The 24,552-nt window shown below is 48.8% G+C and overlaps 1 protein-coding gene across 6 annotated transcripts in view; it reads left to right on the top strand.

Moving 5' to 3' along the window:
- CDK5RAP2 (CDK5 regulatory subunit associated protein 2) overlaps positions 1-24,552 on the top strand; it is a 170,294-nt gene that overhangs the window by 58,733 nt on the left and 87,009 nt on the right. For 4 of the 6 annotated variants that reach the window (XM_042913937.1, XM_042913938.1, XM_042913939.1 and 1 more), the window contains 3 exons: positions 720-938; positions 15,714-15,884; positions 19,371-19,508. In XM_042913937.1, coding sequence (XP_042769871.1) covers positions 720-938; positions 15,714-15,884; positions 19,371-19,508 — 528 coding nt within the window. The remainder of the gene's footprint in view (positions 1-719; positions 939-15,713; positions 15,885-19,370; positions 19,509-24,552) is intronic. The other 2 variants (XM_042913941.1, XM_042913940.1) reach the window with 1 other exon arrangement.

Here is a 24,552-nt window from a genome sequence, read left to right as displayed (position 1 = left end):
ACCCCGACGCGGGGCTCGAACTCACAAACCGTGTGATCATGACCTGAGCCCAGAGCTGGACGCTCAACCGACTGAGCCACCCAGGCCCCCTATTTTCTTTTCTACTAACCTGTGTATTAATGAAGTAAGGATGTTCTGGACACAAGTAGCCCTTGCACTCTGCTGAACTTACAGCTCCTCGAGGTGGCCACTGGACTGCCATGCTGACCACTTCTCTTTCTCCAGATGACTTTGGGTTTGAGCTGGGCTCAGCTCCATGAGCATTGCCGGCTTGAATCTGTCTCTGCTTGTCACGTGGCACTCTTCATTTTCTACCTTGTAAAAACAAGTCGATGAAGTTGTTTTTCTTTTTTTAAACCATTGTAACAGGAACATTCTCAGTAACCTCAGAACGTTTGAAAGAAGCGAAGGAAAGAAATCAGCTCTATGTACCCACCCAGATCCAGCTTTTGTTAACATTCTGTGCTTTTCCTTGCAGTCTTTTAAAAAAACCACAGCACTTTTACCCGGTTGTAGCCTTTCCCCTCTTAACATCAGCATCGTAACATAATCATTACTCTGTGTTATTTCAAAATCTTCATGTTAGTTGTGCTTTGCGTCCTGGAGGTTATGTCCATCTTTTTCTTTTCCTTCCTCAACTCCTCTCCCCCCACCCCAAGGCAGTCTGTTTAGTGCGCTCCAGAAACCCGCTCGTCTCCCCTCTCTCCCTCCTCTTGTAGGGGTCTGAGGATTGTGAGCCTGCTCTGCTAGACAAGGCCACCCTTTTGGTGCAGCTGCGCTCAGAAAACCTCAACAAGAGCGCGGAGAACCACCGACTGCGTAGGAGCGTGAGGAAGGTGACCCAGGAGCTGAGCCGCCTGCAGCAGGAGAGAGAGAGACTGGAGAAGGACTTGGAGGAGGCCCATCGCGAGAGGAGCAGAGGGGACCGCACCATCCACGTGAGCGGCAGCGGCGTGGGCGGGCCGGGCTCTTTGGCAGTTGCTGGTTTCAGGGAGATCTTCTTTGTGGAAGACGTAGAAAAGTCTGAAAAACATAAAGAAGAAAATGTTTCACTCCTCATCTCATCACCTAGAAAGTCTGCCTCTCTGTCTCTCTCTCTCTCTCTCTCTCTCTCACACACACACACACACACACACACACACACACACTCACTCACTCGCTCACTCAGTCATAGTCACATGCACACATGATTGGCATCAGGCTGAAAATGCAGTTTTGTATTTTGCTTTTTTCGGTGTTCTCTTTTTGGTGTGTTGCCATGTTATGAGTGCTCTTCAGAAACATGTTTTTGTTTGTTTTTCGGTAGGAGGATAATATTTCATCACTTGGATGTGCTGCAGTTTATTTACTCCCTTATGTAGGACATTTAGGTTGTTACACAATTTTTTTTTCTTTTTCTTTTTTTGCCTTATAACATGCAGTAGCAAACATCCTTGTATCTAAAGACTTTTCCATTGATTAGTTCCTGATAGAGGCATAATTATTGGGTCAAAGAGTATGAATATTTTAACCATCATTTTATAGATATATGCAACTTTTTTCCCAGAATGATTATGTCCGATTTCTGTGTGTTAGAGTGATCCTTTTTTAAAGACTATGTATTTATTCAGCACTGGATGCTAGCATTTAAAAATTCTCTCGGGGGGCACTTGGATGGCTCAGTCGGTTAAGTGGCTGACTTTGGCTCAGGTCGTGATCTCACGGTTCACGAGTTTGAGCCCCGCGTTGGGCTCTGTGCTGACAGCTCAGAGCCTGGAGTCTGCTTCGGATTCTGTGTTTCCCTCTCTCTACCCCTTCCCTGCTCACGCTCTGTCTCTTTTTCAAAAAAATAAACATTAAAAAACATTAAAAATAAATAAAAATTTAAAATAAAAAATTCTGAATTTGGCAGGCATAAAGTAGTTTATCTTTGAAAATTTCTATTATATGTTTTTTAAAGTTTATTTTTGAGAGAGAGAGCAAGCGGGGGAGGGGCAGAGAGAGAGAGCGAGAGAGAGAGAGAGAGAATCCAAAGCAGGCTCTGGCTGTCAGCACAGAGCCCTATGCAGGGCTTGAACCCACGAACTGTGAGATCATGACGTGAGTCGAGATCAAGAGTCAGACGCTTAACCGACTGAGCCACCCAGGTGCCCGAAAATTTGTTACATTTCAACTTAAGTATTCAGCGTGTTGAGAGTCACATCCAGATGCATCGCCTGGGTGCAGTTGGGTGGGATGGGGTCTGAGTCTGAGTGATCATTGACACTCTGGTCAAATGAATAACCTGCACAGGAACCCCGGGCAGGCACAGGACCTCGGGTGGGCAGTCATTAGAGTGGCGGTCTCACAGGGGAGCCCACAGGTGCTACAGTTGAGTTCTCCAGTGGCTGCTGTGGGCACGGACGTCCGGATCCCCTGCTTTGAAATCCTAACGTGAACACTGACAAGAGAATTGAAATACGAATGTTTGTGTATTTTAACACAAATATTAATGAACATCAAGGGAACAGTAATGGAAATTTAGAAAAAGAAAACGTCACCTACAGTTCCACCAGCCTGACACAGTAACTTTTTGGTTTTCAGTGTCACCCTTCAGACCTTGGTGCAGCTGGGCGCCGCTCTGGGTCCTTTGATCCCTTACTTTATCACGGGCATCTTCCCATACTGTGTGGGGCCCAGAGTGACCGTGTGGAATGATGCATACTCTTCACTGAACAGATTTCACATGCTTTACATAATCATTTCCTGTTCTGTCGCCGTGTTGGTTGTTTAAATGATGCCACGATAACCGTCTTTGGGTGTAAAGGTGTTTTCCCTTAAAATTCCTAGGATTTGAGTGAGTTTACTAGGTCAGATGCTACAAACATTTTATGCTAGTTAATCATGTTGCCAAATCGTTTGTCCAAAGGGCTGGCCCAGTTTATGCTGCCACCGGCGACCTTGGAGTATACCAGTTTACTGCATGTTGTTAAAAGAAGCGTTTCCCACGTGTTCTTGAACACCAGATGTCCCTGCTTTAGATGTTGATGGAAATATAAGCCATGGTCTCTGAAAGTTTCATCCTTTCCAAAGGGAGATGGAAATGTTATCTGTGATAAAATGCAAAATAGCTTAAAATCCAGAGCTCATTAATGCAGCTCAGGGAGTCGGTGCAGAAGATCCCCGTGGGATGGAGTAGTCGGGAAACCTTCTAGGAGGAGGTGACATGAGTTGAACGAGAAGAAGTAGGGTTTGAGTTGTGTGCGGTAAGGCAAAGACTGGCCAGATAGAGGTGCGGTTTTCATGGTTCTTACTCCTTCACTGGATAACTTCCACTTAAAGTAGCTCAGCCCCTCCACCCCTCACTGTCATTATAAAAGGTTCATTCAGTAGAATTTGGATTGGGGACATGCATACACATACACACATCTCTCTATAAAATAAGTAATTTTTTTTTTTTTTAATTTTTTTTTTTAACGTTTATTTATTTCTGAGACAGAGAGAGACAGAGCATGAACGGGGGAGGGGCAGAGAGAGAGGGAGACACAGAATCGGAAGCAGGCTCCAGGCTCCGAGCCATCAGCCCAGAGCCCGACGCGGGGCTCGAACTCACGGACCGCGAGATCATGACCTGAGCCGAAGTCGGACGCTTAACCGACTGAGCCACCCAGGCGCCCCAAAATAAGTAATTTTTTAATCTCATAACCCACTCTTGGTAAACATTTGAAAGGGCTGTGTGATATTACATCAGGTGGAGATGCTGTAATTTATTCACCTGTCCCTCTGCTGTCAGACCTTGGTGGTTCCATAAATCACTTACTCAGGTACACCTTGGTGCTTCTGAAAGAATTTTGGGCGGCTGTTGGTAAGCAGATGTATTCCTGTGTAGCACCTGCACATCTGTGTGAGGAGGCGGGGAGTGTTAGGTGACGAAAGGAAGGGGAGGGGGACAGTGAGAGGAGGGATTGGGGTTGAGCATCCTGGGGGTGGGAGGGGTTTTTCTGCCGTGACTGAAATCCAGCTTGAGCTGACTTAGGCAAAAAGAGGAAATTCTTGCGTTGTGTAATAACTAAAGTGCTGGAGGGACAGAGACCCTGGCACACTGTGGGGACCGGATCTTGGTCCCTGAGAGCCGGCCTCTTCCTCTCACGTCTGCATCCTCCAGTTCCAGGTGGTTGGACCATCATTGCCCTCCTGCTGGGGTCACATAGTCCCGGTTTATTGCATAAGAGGGAGGAGGACTCTCCCACTCCGTTGCCCCCGCTGTCTCCCTGTCAGGATGGCCGGAGGGGTGAGGTATGGAGAGGCCCAGACCAGCGTGGGTCACGTGCCCGCTCTTTGTCGGCAGTGTGTACGTGTGCATGCGCGTGTGCGTGTGAGTCCCACCACGGACGGCCTCCTCAGAGGCACGTGCTTGGGAGGGCTGGGCAGTTACCCAGAGAAGAGGGCTGCTTTGCTTCAGACCTGAACAACCACAGTGCACGCTAAACGCTTACCTCAGGCGAACGTGGCCGTGACCCCGAGCTCTCCAGCATCTCGCCTTGACTCCTTTCCTGCATCAGGTCATATGTGTGTGTCCGGCGAGGTGATGTGGCCATGGATTCTTTCCTTTTGTGCATGTATTGCGTCACAGTGGTATCTCTGCTTACCTTCTGGTTACGGCCGAAGAATTCGGCCTTGTCCGTCTCCTGTGAACGTTTTACACTGGACGTCAGGGCGCTGGCTTGTTGAGAGTCCGGGGAGCATGAAGGGGGTGTTCCATGCAGACGTAGAGCAGGACCTGCCGGCCCGGCGTGTCTTGTCTGCTTGTTCTCTAACAGGCTCTTTAATGAACTAGATTCACTCACCAGCTGCTACTGCTGTTGCTTCCGGATTGAAACAAACCAACAAATAAGCAGACCTTGTAGGGGCCTCTGTTTCTGCCCTGGCAAAGGAGAGGAATCCATCCGTGCGTTCAGCCACATTGAACACTGTGCAGACCCTCGGCTGGGCGGGGGGACACTTCCACGACAGTGGTATGAACAAAGTCCCGCGGGAGCACAGGGCAGGGAAGCGGCTCGCAGGATCAGAGAAGGCTCTTGGGGAAAGCGACTTGTGAACCGGTTCTGAAGTTGGAGTTAAACAAAGGTTAATAATAGATAGGCAAGGGAGGGTTTTGTAGAGAGGGCCGAGGCACAGGGGTATGAAAGCGGATGGTTTATTTGGGGACACAAAACAGGAATGCCCTGTTTGAAGTATTCTGAAGTATTATTTGGAGCTTTAAAAATTGTGATTTATTCCCTTTGGTGTTTCAGAAACATTTTCAGAGGTTTACAGAGAGTCACAAAAATGAGATCAAAGATACAGATAAAGGCGTTAAGGTCAAGGAACGAAAAGGGGGAGTAGGAAAGTGGAAGCAGAGTGAGGAGAAATGCACGTCGCGATACCTGTGACGGTACCAAAGGTGGGGCTTAAAGTTCAGCTGGCAGCTCCTGGCAGCAAAAGTAAAAAGGGAAATTCGGAAAAAAACAAAAAAAAAAAAAGGGAAATTCGGGTACAAGGTCTTCAGTGTCTGAAGATGAACACATTGAGATAAGAGCACGGCTTCTGCTGGGACTCAGGCCTGGGAGTGGTATTGCCTCTGGTGGGTTTCTGGAGTTCTCGAGCAGGATAGGGTCTTTGACACTATGCCGTTCAGTAGAAGCAGTTCTGTGCAGGGCCACATCAGTGTCACCCGAGTCGGTAAGCTCGGATGTGGTTTCCAGTCCCTGGGACGATGGTCCAGCTGTTTCCCATTATTCTTGTTTCTTTTTTTCTTTTTTTTGATTTTTTAAATGTCTTTATCTTAGAGAGAGAGAGAGAGAGAGGGAGAGGGAGTGAACACAAGTGGGGAGGGGCAGAGAGAGAGGGAGACAGAACCTGAAACAGGCTCCAGGCTCTGAGCTGTCAGCACAGAGCCCGACGCAGGGCTAGAACTCATGAACCACGAGATCATGAGCTGATCTGAAGTCGGGCGCTTTACCGACTGAGCCACCCAGGCACCCCCCATTATACTCGTTTCTTAGGAACTCCAAGCTCAGTGAGAAATGCTGCAGCCCTTTTTATAGGCGAGCCCTGACTCAGAGCCTTTGCCGTGGTCCACGGTCAAGCATACTGGGTTTTGTTGTTGTTGTTTTCAGCATCCCCTGAATTCTTTCTGATGGAAAGCCGACCGGTTATCTTTTGGATGTGGGCAAACCATCCGTTGCACGTGAATTGCTGTCTCGGTGTGCTTGCTGTTCAGCTCTTCAGAGGGAGCCGATACCTGTCTGAACAGGCGGCTTGGGTCTGGGGCATAGGAGTTCCCTGTGTCAGAAGGTGCCTGGGCCCTGCGAGCTTCGACCATGAGAGTCACTTTGTCACGTTTGTTTCAGTTGCCTGGGATTGCGGTGACCCAGTGCCAGTCGACTTGGCACACGTTATAATTTGCGTTTGTTTGTTTGTTTGTTTGTTTATTCAAGGGACGTGTAATGAGTCCTCGAGGTGGCACAGGCACTGTTGGTAGGCCCTGGTGAATGCAAGCTTTGGCTTTTCCTTCGAAATCTTTCCACAACCAGAAAGGTCCAAAGGTGCGTCTCCCAGAGAGAGCCCCTTCTTTGTGTTATACCTCCTTGCCACCAGAGGGAGCCACATCCCTACCAGGAAGTTCAGGAGGTCTTGGCAAAATACACGCCAACAAACCTGGTGTTCCCCAGTTGGTGTCTTAACTGTGATGTTGTAAGTGTCCTGGCTTCTGTGGTTTATAACGGGAATGCTGCTCGGATTGTTGCATCCTTGCCCTCACACCTTGACTTTGGTATATCACTTGGCTCCAGAGGCTTAAGCCTCTCCTTTTAGTGTGTACGTGTGTGTGCATATGCATGTGTGCTTGTGTGTGTGTGTGTGTGTGTGTGTGTGTGTGTGTGTTTGGTGAAAAGTGATAGAGAGAGGTAAACCTTTATTTACCTTTATTTTAGGTTTGCTTTTTCTGGGTCAGGTGTTCTGTATGCAGCTCGGGGTGGGTGGGGGAAAGGAGAAAGTGCTAGTCTTTTTCTTCTCCTTTATAAGCAACGTATATGAGACATTGGTTTAGCTGTATTCCCCAGACTGCCTCATAATGCTCTCATCTGTTACAAGACCTGTCATCCGCTACTCTGACAAGTGTGTGCTTCAGTACCTGGGCACTTAGCTCTGTGGGGATGCATTTGCTGGCTAAAGCCCAAAAATCTAATTAAAGTTGTACCCGTCACCCAGCTGGCTAATCCCATGTGCTTTGACAGGAGCAGGTTTAATTTCAGGGTAGTTCATCCTGAACCCCTCTGGTTTCACATGCGTTTGTTGATGGATAGCTCCAGATGAGATTATGACAGCGTTCAGGGCGTCTCTTGTGATCCGTAGTCAAAACATGGCATTTGGAGACAGTGTCTGTAGGCTGGTTGGGTAGGGCTAGGACCACAGACCTGAAGTAGTGTGACTCAGGAATCAGAGCTCCCCTTGCCTCGTTTTTGTTGCAATCGGGTGGGAAGATTCTGAGTTGGAGTCCCTGTAGACCAATATGCAGTTTAAATGGCCTTTGCTTGAGGAAGTCCTGTCTTTGCAAATTCCAGCCACTCTTAAGAAAGGCTGAGTGCATGGGGCGCCTCCGTCGGTTGGGGTCCGACTTCGGCTCAGGTCATGATCTCACGGTTTGTGAGTTCGAGCCCCACATTGGGCTCTATGTTCACAGCTCAGAGCCTGGAGCCTGCTTCGGATCTGTGTCTCCCTCTCTCTCTGTCCCTCTCCCCCACCCCCTCTCTCAAAAATAAATATTAAAAAATTAAAAAAAAAAAAAAAAAGGAAAAGGCTGAGTGCAGAGACTTGGGTCAAAACCGGGTTTGAGTTCTGGCTCCACCACTGGCTCGCTGTTGGACCGTGAGCCAGTAACTTTGCCTTTCCAAACTGTGGGGTCCATTTCTTCTTAGAAGAAGAGTTTAGTTGTCAGGATTGTCTGAGATCGGGGACAGCACTTACGAGCATAACACCTGGCACGTCACAAACGATCAGTGAGTAGTAGCTGTTCTGATGGTGGAGATGATGCCACTCCCCTGGGAACGAGAAACTTGGCAGTTCGAGTCGGTATCTTGGGAGCAGTGGGCAACAGTGCTGGGCTTGGGTTCGAATCTTGGCTTTGGCAGGTACTTAGCTCTAAGCCTCTAGGTCAGTTGCTTAACTTCTCTCAGCTGAGGTTCTCTCCCCTGAAATGGGGTTGATTATACCTACTTTAGGATTAAATGAATGGATGGTAACATTTAATGCATGAGAAAGCAGAGGTTCCTGGCACGCAGAGGCAGATGTGTTGGACTCCTCCTCGTTCCTCTTTTCCTGCTTTTAATTGTGTGGCAGGTGCTGGCTCAGGACTTCAAATGACAAACCACTGCCCGCTAGAATCTAATGGACACTGTTGACTAATAAATGTGGTCTGCCCAGTTACCAGCCAAGTCAACAAAGCTGTAAATTTCTTCCTTGATCAACACTCACCTCTCCTCTGAAGAAAGTGCTTGTCTGTTCCTTTCCAGCTGATTGATCCCTCTAGGAAGGGGGGCAGAACCCTTTTCGAGTGACGGATTCTGTAGTACCTCAGTGGCTTGTGCACGGGGCTGCTGTGGAGGCTGGTGTAAAAGGCTGTTCCCATCAGTTTTCACGTGGAATTGCTGTAGTCTCTCTGGGGGCACAGACAGAAAGGCTTTCCCTTATCTCTGGTTCTTACTTTATAATTTCTGTGCCAGGCTCTGTCCTGGGCGCTGGGAGCACAGGACTGAATCAAATCAGACACAGTCTCCGAAGGAATCTGGCAGAGAACTAGAAACACAGACAGAGAGCTAATTAAAATATAGCGAGATAAGTGCGGGTAGGGGGATGGGCCAGACGCTTTGGGAGCACAGAGCATGGATCTACACTAAGAGCAGGGGTGGGAGTGGGGAGGGCTTCACCGAGGAGGAGGTTTGGAGGGGAGACTTGAAGGCTGAGTACCTGTTTGCTGGTCAAGGGAGAGCCTGTGTGGACACCTGGGGAGCATGCACGAGCCTGGCACAAAGAAGAACAGTGAGTGGCTGGCAGAGAGGAGAGGGCGGAACGTTCCATCACACCCCGGCTGGGGTTGGAGAGAGCGGTGGTGCCTGATGGCTGTTAAGTGACTCAGCTGGGCCTTGACCCCTGCCCAGTTTGAATTCTGACTCCTTCGTCCCTCCCCCGCCCAGCCAGCTTCCTGGTGAAAGCCACACTGAGTTCCTTGCTCAGAACTTTTGTAGTCCCCGCAGCCAGGACCACACAGTGCCACACGCGTGTGTCAGATCTCTGTGGTGAGCCCGGCTCATTCCAGCAGTTTCCGTCTGTCCATTTATTCATTCATTGAAGCATATGAATTCTTTGTTCAGATGTAGCTCTTCTGGAGAGAAAACGTGAAGGCAGGGCTGCTCGGGGAGAAGTGAGGTGGGAGGCCGGGCACCCCCTCCCCCACCATGTCACCCTCCGCCGCCCCCAGGGGCGACAAGGCTTCGGAACATGGGCTGGACACCGCTCTCTCATGCTAATTCTGGAAATTCTTACATCACTGGGTTCCTATACCTCATTAAGATTTTGGAGAAGTTTCCTTTGTGTATTGAAAAAGGTAACCACTGAGCACTCTGACAAGCTTTCTCACAGCGAAACCCGAGAAGGTGGAAATTTGATGGATGAGAACCTTCTCATTCTCCATCTGGCCGGAGATAAAACAAACCAGGTGACTGCAGAAGGAAGTAAGAGGGCCTGGCTTTTCATTTCTAATGTGATTCTAAGATTATAGGCATATTTTATTTTTAAAATAATCCGCTTCTTTTTTCTGTCATTCTCCCTGTGATACGCAAAGGCGACGCTCAGCTCAGTGTTGGTCCAGAGCGCACCTGCGCATCTTAAGCAAAATTGCCCATTAGGTGAAAAGTGAGGCCACTCGGTTGATGTCACTGCACGCAGATCCTCCTGTGGCAGCTCTCTTCTGGAAAGCAAGGTGGTGGTCTGGAACGGGAGAGGGGTTTTCAGACTCTCTTCCCTGTCTCTTGGTCCAGAAGCAAGTAAGACAGGTGCACCCGAGGGGGTCTGCAGGTTCCTCAGGGTAGTGGCTTCTTGCACTAAAGTCAAATACGGATTTCCGTGTTTGTCCCCAAGCCAACCGGGTCCGTTGTTGGAGGAAGGCCCAGGAGTGTGCAGTTAGAGGATGCCGAGGGCCAGCCTTGGGTTTTGCTAATCCCCGGGCTTCCTGGGCTCCCTTTGAAAAACCACTGGTGTGGGGGCACCTGGATGGCTCGGTCAGTTGACTGTCTGACTCTTGATTTTGGCTCAGGTCATGATCCCAGGGATGAGGGATCAAGGTCCTCATTGGGCTCTGCGCTCAGTGTGGAGCCTGCTTGGGATTCTCTTTCTCTCTCTCTTTCTCTTTCCCTCTCCCTCCCTCCTTCCACCCCTCCCCTACTTGTGTGCGCATGTGTGCATGCATGTGTGTGCATGTGCTCTTTCTCCCTCTGTCTAAAAAAGAAAAAAAAAAGAGAAAAACCATTGGTTTAGTGGTTTAGCGAAAAGAACGTGAATAGACCTGCTTTAAATCCTGATTCCGCCACCTTTTCCTTTGGGTAAGTTGCTGGTGTATTTGAACCTCTGTTTCCTGATTGGTAAAATGGGTGGGGTCAGAGCATCTGCCCACAGGGGTGTTGTGAGAGCTGCGTGAGGGGATGGTTGTAAAGGGCCCATCACTGTCCTAAACGCTGTAGAGGTTTGCAGAGAAAGGTGGTGTTTTGGGAGGACGATCGCTGAGGGCCAGAGCAGTCCGGGAGGGCCTCGTGGAAGAGATGGCACTGGGAATGGACCTTGCAGGGTGAGCATGCTGTCTCCAGGCAGAACTGGGGGGAGCTGTACTGTCTATTTCCAGATGGAGAGGGACAGGTGGTCAGGCGAGGTAAGGCTACAAGGTAGGCTGGAGCCCGTGGCGGGAAGTAGGGGGCCTGGGACGAAGGTTTGTTAAGCAAGGTGGCTTCATTCCGCAGTTAGCATGAGGTCACTGCGGGGTCCTGGGCAGAGATGTAATGATCGGGGTGTGTGTGTGTGATTTGGTGGGTGAACGCAGAGATAGACCAGTTAGGAAGCTGTTGCGCTTGAGCAGCTGAGAGCTGATTTCTGAAGAAGGCAGAGGCAGGGGGGTGGAGGGAGAGGAGGGCTGAGCAGGGAGGACATTTTTCTCCCCAGTACTTCCGGTTCTACCTGTCCCCTTAATACTTCCTCAAGGGAGGACGGGGGACTGTCCGGGTACTCAGAGTCCCGGTTCACCGGGCCAGCCTTGCTGATGCGTGGGTTACTCTCCCTTAAGGCAAGAACCCAGGTTCCGGATTCCCTAGCTTTCTTGCTGCAGACCTAACCAGGCCTGGCACTTGTTGGGCAGATGGCTCCCCTGAGCTGCGTGTACCCTCCTCCTTCAAAAAGCAAAACCCAGAACAGCCGTGTTTTATCAGAAAGCCCTGCTTCGGGTAGGCCATTTTCACAGACTTGTACTTTGATTCCCAGTCTGTGGTTGGTTCAGCTCCTGTGAGAACTCCAGGGGGTTGGGGGTAGGGGTAGTTGGCAGGGCGGGATTTGGGCACTCGTGTCCACGTAAAATCGCCACATACTCACCCTTCATCTCTCGTGTGCTCTGCGCGGAGGCTGGGCTCTCCCTTCAGGCCTGAGTCACCTGTCAAGGTGTGTGTGAGAGCCAGGGGGAGGAGCGGGATCTGGGGCCCGGTGGGTGGTGATGCTGTGGCCACAGGAGGAAACCTGGGAGTAGAGGTCCGCCTGGAGGATATGCGTGCAGAGGGCGGGAGATGACGTAGTGTCGTTTCCTGTGCACCTGCTGTGCCGGGTACCCATCGCACGTTCTCTCATTTAACCCTCCGGGGACCCTAGGAGCCTGTACCGTTATCCCCATTTACTGGAAAGGAAACACTCAAAGATTTTTGTTATCTATCTGTGGTCACACGGCTAGTTAGCGGTAGAGCCCGGATTCGAGTCTACTTCTGCCTATCTTCACAGCCTGGGGATATTGAAAGAGGTTTGGGGAAACCACCCAAGATTATCAATTTTCGGTTCTGATTGTTTTGCTCAGGCGAGACATGCCGTCTCCATGCCTCCCCTAAACATTTATTATAACTCCACTGGTGCCGAGCACAGGAGCCTGTCGGCGCCTCTGTGTTGCCATGGCAGCTGCTCCTCCTCAAGGCCACCTCAGCACACACGTGCCCCCCTCCCTGCAGTGGGCCTTTTACTTCAAGCCTTCTCTGACTGCTCTTCGCGTGAGGTCCAGGGTCCTTGGTCCTGCCCCATTCATTAGCAGGAGGGCGTAGCTTTCAGGCTGGATGTTTTGTCAATCCCGAGTCCTTGAGAAACTGTGACATTAGCTTAGGGCGTTGGAATTATTGACCAGTGGCAGCCGGTGTCCCAGAGTGGTTTTCTATTTCTTTGGTCTTAACAGAGGTGCGGTTGGGTGAGAGAGAGCACAGAATTTGGGGTCTGACCGACCTGGGTTTGAATTTCAGCACTAGAACTTACTCGTTGTAAAGCTCTGTAAACAACTTTCAGCCTCTGTGAGCCTTGGTTTCCTTTCTATAAACACAGGACTCAATACTTACCATGTATGCAGTCATCAGGGCTCAGGATGTTTTATGTCCAAGGGCCTTGGCACATGCTTGGCTCAAGGCGGGTGCGTGGTAAATAGTAGTTTCTATTACAAATGGTTATAATAAGAGAAATGCTTTATCCTGTTTGGTGTCCTGACTTTCCCTGAGACTCTGATTTACGCTGAGGGCCTTCTACCACCAAACACACACACACACACACACACACACACACACACACACACACACATTTGCATAGGCTCCCGGGGACCCATTCAGTGGACCTCAGATTAAGCACCTCTAATCTTGAGGAATGACCCAGTTACATGTCCTTTGTGGGATTTTGGAACAGGTCATTTTCATGTAGTCAACTCTGTTAGTTTGGGGAACATGTGGAAGAAATGTGGCATATTGGTCACCTTTCTCACTTAAAACATGCAAGTTCTTAATCTAGGTACCCGCATTAAAATTGTATAAGCAAATGAAACGGGAGAGCGGAGTAAATTGCTGTACATGCACATAGACCCTAGAACTTGAACCAGACATTAAAATAATGCGTCTGATGGGGGTGTTTACGTGACGGAGAGAACGGAATCAAGGAAATGGTGTAAGTGGACCAGTAATTACTATGCATGTAAATGGTGTACACTTTTGACTTAGCATGATGCAGAAGTATTTTAAGATTAAAAAGGAGGCATGATCTTTTCAGGATGACCTTTCCGAGATGGCGGGCAAACTTATTGTGAATTTAAAGATGTACCTTTTGGCTTAACACAAGATTTTATGGTCCCTATGATCCAGTTTTTAGGAGGAGGTTTCTTTCTTTCTTTTTTTTTTTATTAACGTTTATTGATTTTTGAGACAGAGAGAGACAGAGCATGAACAGGGGAGGGTCAGAGAGAGAGGGAGACACAGAATCTGAAACAGGCTCCAGGCTCTGAGCCGTCAGCACAGAGCCTGATGTGGGGCTCGAACCCACGAACTGCGAGATCATGACCTGAGCCGAAGTCGGACGCTTAACCGACTGAGCTACCCATGCGCCCCTAGGAGGAGGTTTCTACGAGCAAGTGTCAGATGACTGTACGTGGATGGGGATCATTTCAAAAGAAATCCAGACCCTGGTCATAGTGTGGAAGTGAGCTTGAGAGGCTGGTAACCAGAGGTGGCATCAGGCGGGTGCTGTCCTTTGGTGACCATGATTGTGGGCAAATAACTTTACCTGAGCCTGTTTCCCCATTCATAAAATGGGGAGCAATCCCATCTACCTGATCCGTCCGTCCGTCAATCCATCCATCCGTCCGTCCTCCCAGCAGATATTTATTGAGTGTTATTCTGGTTGTTTATTGCATTTGCCATTCCTAGGTGTTGCTGCTGATGTTGTTCTAGGGGCTGTGTTCTGAGCACCCTGGTTCCTTTTGGTGGGAAATGGTATTTAAAGACTACAGTCTGGATGCCGGGGAGGATGCTGATTTTAGGCTTTCGCAGTGAAAGGAAGGAAATCGCAGAAAGTAGAAGTTCCTCTTGATAGTTGGAATTCATATTTACAAAGACATGTTTGTACTTATTTTTGTATTTGTATTGGTTTTCACTTAGGCTCGTAGTCTTGGTTCTCATCACATTAATAATTACTTATTTAATAAGTGTATATATACATGCACAGTTTCAGAATAACAATACAAATATTGCTTCCAGCACGATTACTCAAACAGTGTAAGATTTTCTGCAGTGGTTCCTTGTGTCCTTGGAGAAGTACCCCACTTAGGGGCATATAAATTACTCTGCTTTTAAGTTGCTGAAATAACTCCTCCCTGTTTGGCTAAGCAATCAACTTGATATACAGTTCGATTTATTTGTTTGTTTGTTTGCTGTGCTTCTGGTTTTAGGAGATTTTTATGTTGTTTTTCAAATAGTTACCTAAACATTTAAACGGCTTCGAGTGTCACATCTGTAAAACGAGTTCTTCTCCCTCCTTCTACCATGTTCTCTTTTATTTCCCTATTGGCAACCATCTGATTTATTTTATAGTTAAATACATGACAGTATGCTATACATTCTTTTTTTTTTTTCCTCCTGGGGTCCTCCTGAACCCCACCTGAGCAGTATATTCTGAAGATTACTGTAGGGCAGCGTATTTAGAGTCCTCATTCTTTTTTCTTTATCGGTTCTGAGTGCTCCATTGTGAGAATGTCCCATAGTTTATTACTTCACTGGTGGATATTTGGGTGTTTCCAGCTTTTTGCTATTATGAATAGTACTTCAGTATTACAAATAGTGTATATCCTGAGGTAGTTATAATCACGCTGTTGACTGTTGGTTTTGTGGTTTTCTCCCTGACATTATAACACGAGCATTTTCCATGTTACTTGTGAATGTCATTATTGAAGATAATTTTTTTTTTCCCTGATCAGGAAAGTAATATAGACTTATTTAGAGATTTTAGAAACTCAGAAAAATAAGAATGAGTTGAAAGTCACCCACAATCCCACTGTTTAGGTATACTGTTCTTATTTTGACGTGTTTCCTCATGGGCTTAACAATATTTTGTGTAAGCATTTAGGAAACAATCAGCATCATATTATATAGTATCCTGGTTTGGTGTTCCTCAGAATTGTGTGCTTTTTTTTTTTTTTTATACCATACTGTTTATAATTAATTCCCTATTGTTGGATATTTAATTTCTTTCTGGTTTTCGGTATTATAAATAATGTTGTGATGAATGTGCATAAAGCTTTTTCCAAATTTCAGCTTATTCCTTTTTTTTTTTTTTTTTTTAAGTTTATTACTTTTGAGAGAGAGTGCGCGAGTGTGGGAGAGGCGCAGAGAGAGAGGGAGAGTGAGAGAATCCCAAGCTGACCTGGTACGGGGCTTGAACCCACGAACTGTGAGATCATGACCTGAGCCGAAGTCGGACGCTTAACCGACTGAGCCCCCCGCCAGGCGCCCCCTCAGCTTATTTTTGAAGCTGGTTTTCACGAGACCTTCTGTGAGAAGGAAGCGCATGTTTGTTAAACACATCTGTTCGCTTGCTCTCATATAGTGGAAACAGGTGAGGGAGTGTCCCCTTGAAATCTGTGAAATAAATTCTGTTTTTTCTTTTCCTTTTGGTAGGACCTTAGGAATGAAGTTGAGAAATTACGCGATGAAGTGAATGAGAGAGAGAAGGCCGTGGAGAATCGTTACAAGAGTCTTTTGAGTGAAAGCAATAAAAAATTGCACAGTCAAGAGCAGATGATCAGAAGTCTAACAGGAAGTATGAATCCAAAGGACTTGTTGCTTCGGGTACCAAAGCTTCTTTTTCTTTTGTGTTTAAATCTGTTGACTTGCCATAGGTCGTTTTGTTGAAAAACTCTTTTGCAGAAATGCGTATATAAAAATAAGGCTGGCAAAAATGATTACAGCCTTCGCTGCTGTATGTCAGAGCACATCAGAGCTTTCTTTATGTCCTTTGGACGCCAGCCACCAGCAAGAAGGGAAGGGACTGATTCTGGGTCGTATGACTGGTCAGCGGCAGAGCGCGATTGAGGCCCTGGGCTGTTTTGCTCCAGAGGCCGGCCCGCTTCACCGAGGTCCTTCCGCTGTGAGTGCCTGCTGCTCCTGACGTGCACCGTGGCCTCTGACTCTGTGCTTTTGCTCTAACTGTCCCTTTTTGTCATGGAGTACCCCTCTTGCTTGATCGTATAGTGAAGTTTTGATTTAGTGCAGGCGTACAGGTAAGCCAAGCTGGACTCACCATGGGCATTTAACTCTGCCTCCTACTGGAGCCTTGTTGAGATGACAGTGAAGGGGTGAAAGATACAAGCCCACAGGACTGAGAGCCTTTGGGTGATTTTATTACTTTCACTCAAAAGTGAAATAAGTGCCAATAAGAAGCAAGCTGGTTTACCCTACAGAACCCAGAGAGGCGCAGCAGGCAGATGAGGGTCCTGGTCCCTTTGTAACCAGGAGATTTGGCTGGAATGCTGGGCAGTTCGGTGACCGCGTCCTCTTCACCGTCTCCCTGCTGAACTTAAACCAGAGAAGCTCTGGCCTGGGGGTCACCAGATAGGGCTGAAGGCAGGAGTGGGTCTCTTGGATGCAAACGAGGAGGGAGTGGAAGCCTACATCCCCAGCATGAGTGTCCTTGAGGGGAGAAAAGACAGTCGGGGGTCTTCCAGCAGGACAAGCAAGTCCCCACTTGGTCCTCTCACAATGAGCCTGCACTGCCCTGCCCTTTCCACACTCAGAGCCTCTGAGCACTTTTACCTTTCAAGGTAGCTGGACGGCCTGAGTTCCCCGAACAGGAGAAAAGTGTCTAAGAGGAAAGACAGACAGACAGACAGCACAAAGCTATGTGGAGGCAGCAGAAACCGGAGGATGTGAAGCAGACCAGACAGCTCTCCAGAGGCTCTATACTATAACTTCTTTAGATAGGAGCCAAGATCAGGATCTGAAAAATAAAAGATACTTGGAAAAGAAGAATGAGCTGTTAGAAATTGCAAGTGTGATTACAGATATAAAAAGTTTCACAGGAGAGTTAGAAACACTGGAAGATAAAGTTGAGTGAGTTTTCCAGAAAATAGAATCCAACAAAGAAACAAACAGGGGTGAGAAAATGAGAGGGAAGCAATAAGAGCTGTAGAAGCCTGACTCAGGAGCTCTGATCTCTGGCCAACAGGAGGTCCCGAAAGATGGGACAAGGCAGAGCAGAGGAAGGAAAACCTGAGTATTAGGAGAGCTTCCGGAGCGGAAGGCCGACACCTGTGCCTCAACAGGGTCTGCTGCGTCTCTTACACAATGAGTCGTGAGTGACCCACACTGCCAAGGCACGTCCTTGTGAAATAGTAGCACGTGGGGATAAAGAGAGGCTCTGAGAGGCTTCTAGAGCGAGATGCAAAGGACCCAGACTCGGAATAACATCAGCGGTCTCAGCAGCAACACCGGAGGCCAGAAGGCAGGAGAACAGCACTTTCAGAGTGTGGGGGAAGAGTGACGTCCAGCCCAGCATTCTGTACTCCGCTGAGCTGGCAGCGAGAGGGGGGCAGACAAAGGCGTTTTCTGGCATTCGGTGCCTAAAATCCTATGCCTCCAGGGTACCCCCTTGCAGGGAACTCCTGAACAGTGACCCTCTCCATACAAATGAGAAGCTAACTGAACAGGACAGAGACGTGGGATCCAGCAAGTAGGGGATTTTCCTAGGTTGTGGTGACCAGAAGTGCCAGGGTGCAGAGAGCTTGTATTTGAGTGCTTTCGAGAGAGGGCCTCCACGTTGGGCTTTCTCCGAGAAACAGAAACGGAGCCCTTCCCTTACCTGGTGTGTCTGGCTCCATCTAGAGACATTTGAAAGTTATTTTAGAGAGTTTAGAGATGAATTTACATTAAGTACCTAATTTAGTTTCATGAACTAAGTGGACAAATAGAGCAAAGCACTTGTTACTGATTCCAAGGAAAGCAGAGAAACAAGCACGAAAGGAGATGTGCTCACGGGAGGGCCACGTGGGTGAGTCGTGGACAGTATTTGTGTGGTCATGATGCTGTGAATGCGGACTGTCATTTGAATTGAAATTGTAACTATCAGGAAAAGTGCTGAGGTGGGGAGGCAGATGATGTAAGAGCCAAATCCCTGAACTTGCGCCGTAGGAGCCGAGACCCATGTTACTTTCACAAGTCAGGCCGCGGGAGAGTAGGAATGTAATATAAATAGCGGAAGAAGCCGAGGGGCTGGAAGCTGTGTTTTCCTGGGAGTGGGGCCCGGAGGTGAGGAGAGGTGGGGGCTGACGTTCTCCCTGTAAGCCGTGCTGTGCTGTTTGATTGTTACACAGCGTGTATGTATAATTGGACTTTTAAAAAAAGGAAAATGAAAAGCGTTACTTCAAGCGCAGCTGTATTATAGCAAGTCTAGAAATTCAGTATTGGTTATTTGGTTTCTGATTTTTCCTGGGACAGTTAAAGAGGTTTTTATAAGAAAAAGTGCCTCTGTTTTTTTCATGTTTGTGCTGATCTCCTTTCTCATAAAAGCTTGACATGATGAAGTAAGTCTGATAGGTTCTTAGGAATGAGAGGTGGTTCTCGTCCTTAATTTCTGACCCAGAGTGGACAGACCCCTAGCTAGGGAGTTTCTAGGTTTTAAACACTTAGAGATAGATTCCATGCTTGAACTTGGCCACGAGATCAGAGAAACGGTCTCCAGTCCTGTTGTGTTGTCAAATGCCAGATCTTCTGAAGGGGTCGATGAGGGGGACTGTGTTGTGCGTCATCACTAGGATGCTTTCATCTGTGACCACACCTCAGAACGCTTTGCAGTTTTTCTTCCCGAAGTCCAGTTTCCTTGCGGATATCGATGGTTCAAGTTTGGTCAAATTTGTGATGTTTCGAGAGAGACGGGATTTTGTTGGGTTGTGATAAACACTTCCTCTATCATCGCAGGAAGCAGACCCGGAGGTCACGCCCTGGCCAAGGGGGACCCAGGATGGGAACCCTGTCCCATGGGGCCAGGCCTGGGCTTGGTGCTCCACACCCGTTGGGCAGCCATCTCGGTGGTGGGGAGAAGGGCTTTGTAACGACTGCCACCACCTTGCCTGTGCCGTGCCCGCGGGCTGCTTTTCTTCTCGGGGTGCTGGCTGCGTTACAGTTTTGTGATTGCCTAGTATTTGGGGATGATGGAAATTTTTTCGAGGAAAATAATGTGAAGAAAAAATAAAATATCTTCCCTTCAAGAGTTCTGGACAATCTGTTACGAAGACTTTTTTTTTTTCTTGATGAAAACTTCCTCACGATTTGTTTCCATAGAAATTCAGTGAAAAAGATTCGGAAGCAGTCCAGCAGAACCGTCATTCACAGACCGGGGAGGATCTCACGGTCAGGAGTGAAGACTTCCCGGAAAAGTGCTCTTTGTGGCGGTCACCATGCAAACGGCTCTTCTCCGAGGTAAGCTTGACCGGAGGCAGACATCACACGTGAATTCACGTTCTCTCCCGACACATATATATCTGCTCTCATCTAGAGCCCCTCCAGTGCCTTCTTGCCAGTAATTGAGCTTCTAACAGATACGGGGAGGGTTCTTAGTCTGTCTGCCTTACAGATTAGTGTCCATTAGCTGAGCATTGGCATTTGCAACACTCAGGAAACTGGTAAATCACAGCTCGTTGAAGATGAGCCTAGGGGTTGCCTGGGTGGCTCAGTCCGTTAAGCATCTGACTTGATTTTAGCTCAGGTCATGATTTCACAGTCCGTGGGTTTGAGCTCCGTTTCAGGCTCTGTGCTGACAGTGCGGAGCCTGCTTGGGTTTCTCTCTCTGTAAACCCGCTCACGTGCTCTCTCTCGAAATATGAACTGTGAAAAAAATTGGAAAAAAAAAAAGAAAAAGATGAGCCTTGTATTTGCTGTCCCAGGGTTCACCTCTCAAGAACTATGTAATCTCTGTAATTTCTGTGTTAAGAAAATTTTCCTGTTCAAATACACACGAAAACTGGCCCAGCAGGCCCTCCTTCCTGGTCTGGCCTCAGGTCGCTCGCCATCATTTCTAACTACAGCTGACTTCTTGCAGATTCCTGAAAGTGCCGTGTTTGCGCCTCTCTCTGTGCCTTCGCACGTGCTGTTCCATCTGCCTGGAGTGGCTTTTGTGTCCTTGTTTACTGGGTGACTCCTAAACATCCCTAAAGGAGCCCCCGTGGTGTCGCCTTCCCTGCCCCTGCTTAGCAGTGACGTCTCCTCTTCCTCCCTGGCGCTCAGCACTTTGCACGCCCATCCTCGTGTTGGTGTTATGGGATCCCCATAACACCCATAACCATCACCATAACACCCGAGTGGTGCCCCTCACCCAGGCCCTTACACACCACGGATGGCACCTCAGGGTAGGGGACTGGAATTCGTGTGTCAATCCCGATGCCTGGCCCAGTGCGTGGCCCAGTAAGCAAATGTTTGTTGAGTGAAGAAATGATTTGGTTCGTGTGACATACATACAGATTGCTCTGACCCCCAGCTTGCATGTGATGCAACTTGGCAGCCAGATGTAGGAAAGGAGAGGAGCTCACTGTAGGCCAAGGTTTTGGTTTTTTTTTTCCCCTTAAACCTGGCTTTAATTAAGTTCATACATTCAGAAGACAGAGAACTCTTACGCAAATTAGCTCCCTGATGAATGGCTCTGATCGTGACGTGCGGTTTTGTGAAGGGTGATTCTCACAATAATTAACAACCGGTACAGCACGGGAACACCCATCGGATCAGACTCGGGCAGTAGGGCTGGAGTACCTGCTCTGGTGTGGGTACCAACCCTGCGGTTACTGGATTCTGGAGAGGTCCCTAGGGGAGGGGCCAGGGCACCTGGGGTGGTTGGGAGGACGAATCAGGGGTCGTTTTACGGCTGGTGTAGGAGTTGTTTGGCAGCCAATACTAGCTTTTGCACTGTGGATAGGTTCAGGGTCAGCCCTGGGCCGGGGGGCATCACTGACTGGACAGTGGGGGCTTTTTCTTACCTCCGACCCTTGGTGGACTGGCATTCTGCCGTTTCTCTTGGATGGGAATACCAGCATAGTGTCGAGGACCCCTTGGGCTGGGTCAGAAGACTGGAGGCCAGGATTTTTCTCTTGACCCTGTCACCACGTAGGTGATGCTGGGCATTTAGACGGACAGATCTTCACTGACCTGAACGCATCTCATCGAACTTTGCTATGTCGAATCCTGTTTTAGTCACATAAACTGTGTCTAAGTGTCGAACGAAACGTTTATGGGTGTGTGGAACAGGCTGAGTGTTTTCCAGTTTAATCTCACTAGTTTGATCAGCTGTCCCGCTTTTTTGGTTTCTTGGGCTGGGCGCTGTCTGTACTGCGTAGAATCACAAGTGAAGAGTCATCATTTCATTTTCTGTTACATGTAGATGCTGGTGATGTTTAAATTACCACAATGCCTTAGTATTTTATTTTATTAAAAAATTTTTTTTAAAGTTTATTCATTTTTGAGAGACAGCGAGACAGAGCACGAGCAGGGGAGGGGCAGAGAGAGGGAGACACAGAATCCGCAGCAGGCTCCAGGCTCCGGGCTCCGAGCTGTCAGCACAGAGCTTGATGAGGGGCTCGAATCCATGAACCGTGAGATCATAACCTGAGCTGAAGTCAGACGCTCGAGCGACTGAGCCACCCAGGCGCCCTTAAAATGCCTTAGTGTTTTCGCAAAGGCTTTAATTCTGTTCTGCAAGACTAATTGCTAATTGTGGGTAAGGAATTATAAATGATCGTTTTGGAATTATAAATTTCTAAAGTGTCAGTTCAGGTAGTCCCGACTGGGCGCAGCCTGCAGTTTCCTTCCCCCTCGTGCCCCTCCCCCCCCCCCCCCCCCCCCCACGAGAAAGGTATGCTTTTTAGACCGTAGTTCGTTCTTTGTAGAAAACGTGGATTTCTCCTGTTGTGCCCTCGGCCACTTTGTGTTGATTTAGGGTTTATCCTCTGCCCATTTCTACAAAGAACTTGAGGCTGTGATGAGGTCTCCATGGAGTCGGGGTAGTCTCTGTTGCTTCTGATCACTGTGTGATCCTGAGAATTAATGCTGGACGATCAGGGAATTGAAGAACAGAGAGTAAACCACACTGACCGTATTTAAGTTGCCTCAGCCAAAGATTTATAGCTTGGCTGTTGACATGGTTGGGACAGCGCTGCTGAATTTCCTGAGTATCCAAACAAATGTCTTTGTTGCCGAGCTGTGACATAGCTACCAAAGTAGACACCATCCATTTATCAGGCCACTAAATTGCCCTGCTTACCAAGAAGTGAGCCGTTAAGCTTTCTCTTTACATATCTGCTACCTCTTCAGGTTGTGGTCTGTGCATGACATGTGTTTTCTTCTAGTCATTAAGGAAACTGTGCAGAGTAGGAAATGCCCAGGATTTGTGTTGGAACGCCCGTTCTTCTTGCTAGTTCATGACCATGGGCAAGTCCCTTCATCTCTCTGAAACCCACCCTCCCGACCTGTAAATAGGGGAATTGCATGCTTACCTCCTGATAGAATTGGAAATAATGTAAGTGCATTACTTAAGGTTCTTCTGGTTGCAAGCTGTGAATCCAGCATTGAGTAGTGTGGTCAAAACGATCACAGTGAAAGGGAGTATTTGTTGGGAGAGCTGAGTAGCTGTGTCTCGGGGAGGGTGAAACTGTGGCAGCCCCGTGGGCAGCAGAGGTCTTGAACCCTCGAGCTCTGTCCTTGACATGATGCACACCCAGCGTCCCAGACTTCTGGTTTCTCAGTTGAAGTCTCTGAATCCGGAGAGAAAATCGAACTGGTTCAGTGTGGGTCCAGGGGGCTGGCTCACTGACAGAGGGGGCTTCCAGGGTCTTGCCCCTGTGTTTTAGGGACAGTTTTCAGATGAGAGAGGGGAGGAGGGGTGAGCTGGGTGGTCATTCCAAGGGCTGTGGAGGAACGACTGCAGAGTCAGACACAGGTAGGTGTGTGGCAGTCATACTCTCCTTTCGGGGTGAGAGACCTCCCGTCTGGGCTGTGTCTTGTTCCTCGTCTGGAGGGGCAGGAGGGAGGGTGGGGGTGGCTGCTTGTCGCTCCCTTCTGGGCAGCCTGGCCCTCTGCCTCTACGCTGAGGAGATCCACTGGTTTGTGAGATCTGCTGAGGGAGCCAGATGACTTCATTCTAATGGGGCATGATTCAACACAGGGGAGTAGGTGAATGATGAAATGGGACCCAAATGGCTCTGAAGAGTTCATTTATTTAACATGGGTGAGCTATTTGCTTCTAGGAAGACGTTGACTCACTCTGACTTCCATTATGCAAAATACCCACAGGAATCTCTGCTCTTAAGATCCATATCGGTCCCTGTGTTCTCCGCTTACCCATTTCATGCAGATTACCCATTTTCTTGCAGATTCCTGAAAGTGCCATGTTTGTGCCTCTCTCCGTGCCTTTGCACGTGCTGTTCCATCTGCCTGGAGTGGCTTTTGTGTCCTTGTTTACTGGGTGACTCCTAAACATCCCTAAAGAAGCCCCTGTGGTGTCGCCTTCCCTGCCCCTGCTCAGTAGTGATGTCTCCTCTTCCTCCCTGGCGCTCAGGACTTTGCACGCCCGTCCTTGTGTTGGTGTTATGGGATCCCCATAACACCCATCACCATAACACCCGAGTGGTGCCCCTCACCCAGGCCCTTACACACCACGGATGGCACCAGTCTGTGGCAGCATTTGGTCTGTGCCAGGTACTGTTCCTGGCTTGGGACATGGCTGCCCACAAGGGGCCGTCGGACCTGTCGGCAGGTGGTTGGTACGCTTGCCCTGGGGTGAAAGTGAACCAGTGCCGTGGGCGCTGGAAGAGGGCATTTTTCTCTGTCAAGCAAGGCTTCCTGGTGAGAATTTGGCCTAAGCAGACCCCGTAAGGTGCTTGGGAGTGTGTCAGTGGAGAGGGGTGAATGATGGTCTCTGCGGGGCGGGGGCTGTTCTCTGGAGCTCGGACGGAGGGGTTCCTCCATCCCACTGAGGAGGAAGAGCGGGGGGAAGGGAAGTGCAGGTGTGGGCAGCTGGCAGGTGGGGGTGGGGGGTTCCAAGAGCTGCCGGCGAGAAGGCCGGAGGGAAGCTGAGCCGGGCATCCGGGCCCTCGCCTTGCAGCGGGTGGTCCTCTGGGGCCCCACCCACCACCCTCCGGTTAAGACACGGGGCCTGGGCGCACACACTCCACATCTGGAGCCCAGTCCATCCGACAGAAGTCCGTATTTACCCGTTTCTTTTCCTAGCCCTTCTTGGCTGGCTTTGCAGTTACATATGTAAGCACAGACTCTGACCGCCGCTTGTCAGCTGGACAGCCTCAAACAAATGTTCCCTCTCAGACAGTCAGTTTCGTCATCTGAAAAATGGGAGGACTAACACGCTTCCCTGGTTTCCATCAGACACGATCTGTGTCCCAAGTGCCTAGCATAGCGCCAGAACGTGGGAACAGAAGTTATGGCTGACGTTATTGAGTGTTTATCTTGTACCGGTCATCACCCT

This window comes from Panthera leo, chromosome D4 (assembly GCF_018350215.1).
Source record: "Panthera leo isolate Ple1 chromosome D4, P.leo_Ple1_pat1.1, whole genome shotgun sequence".
Taxonomy (NCBI): domain Eukaryota; kingdom Metazoa; phylum Chordata; class Mammalia; order Carnivora; family Felidae; genus Panthera; species Panthera leo.
This window is presented reverse-complemented; position numbering and strand designations above follow the sequence as displayed.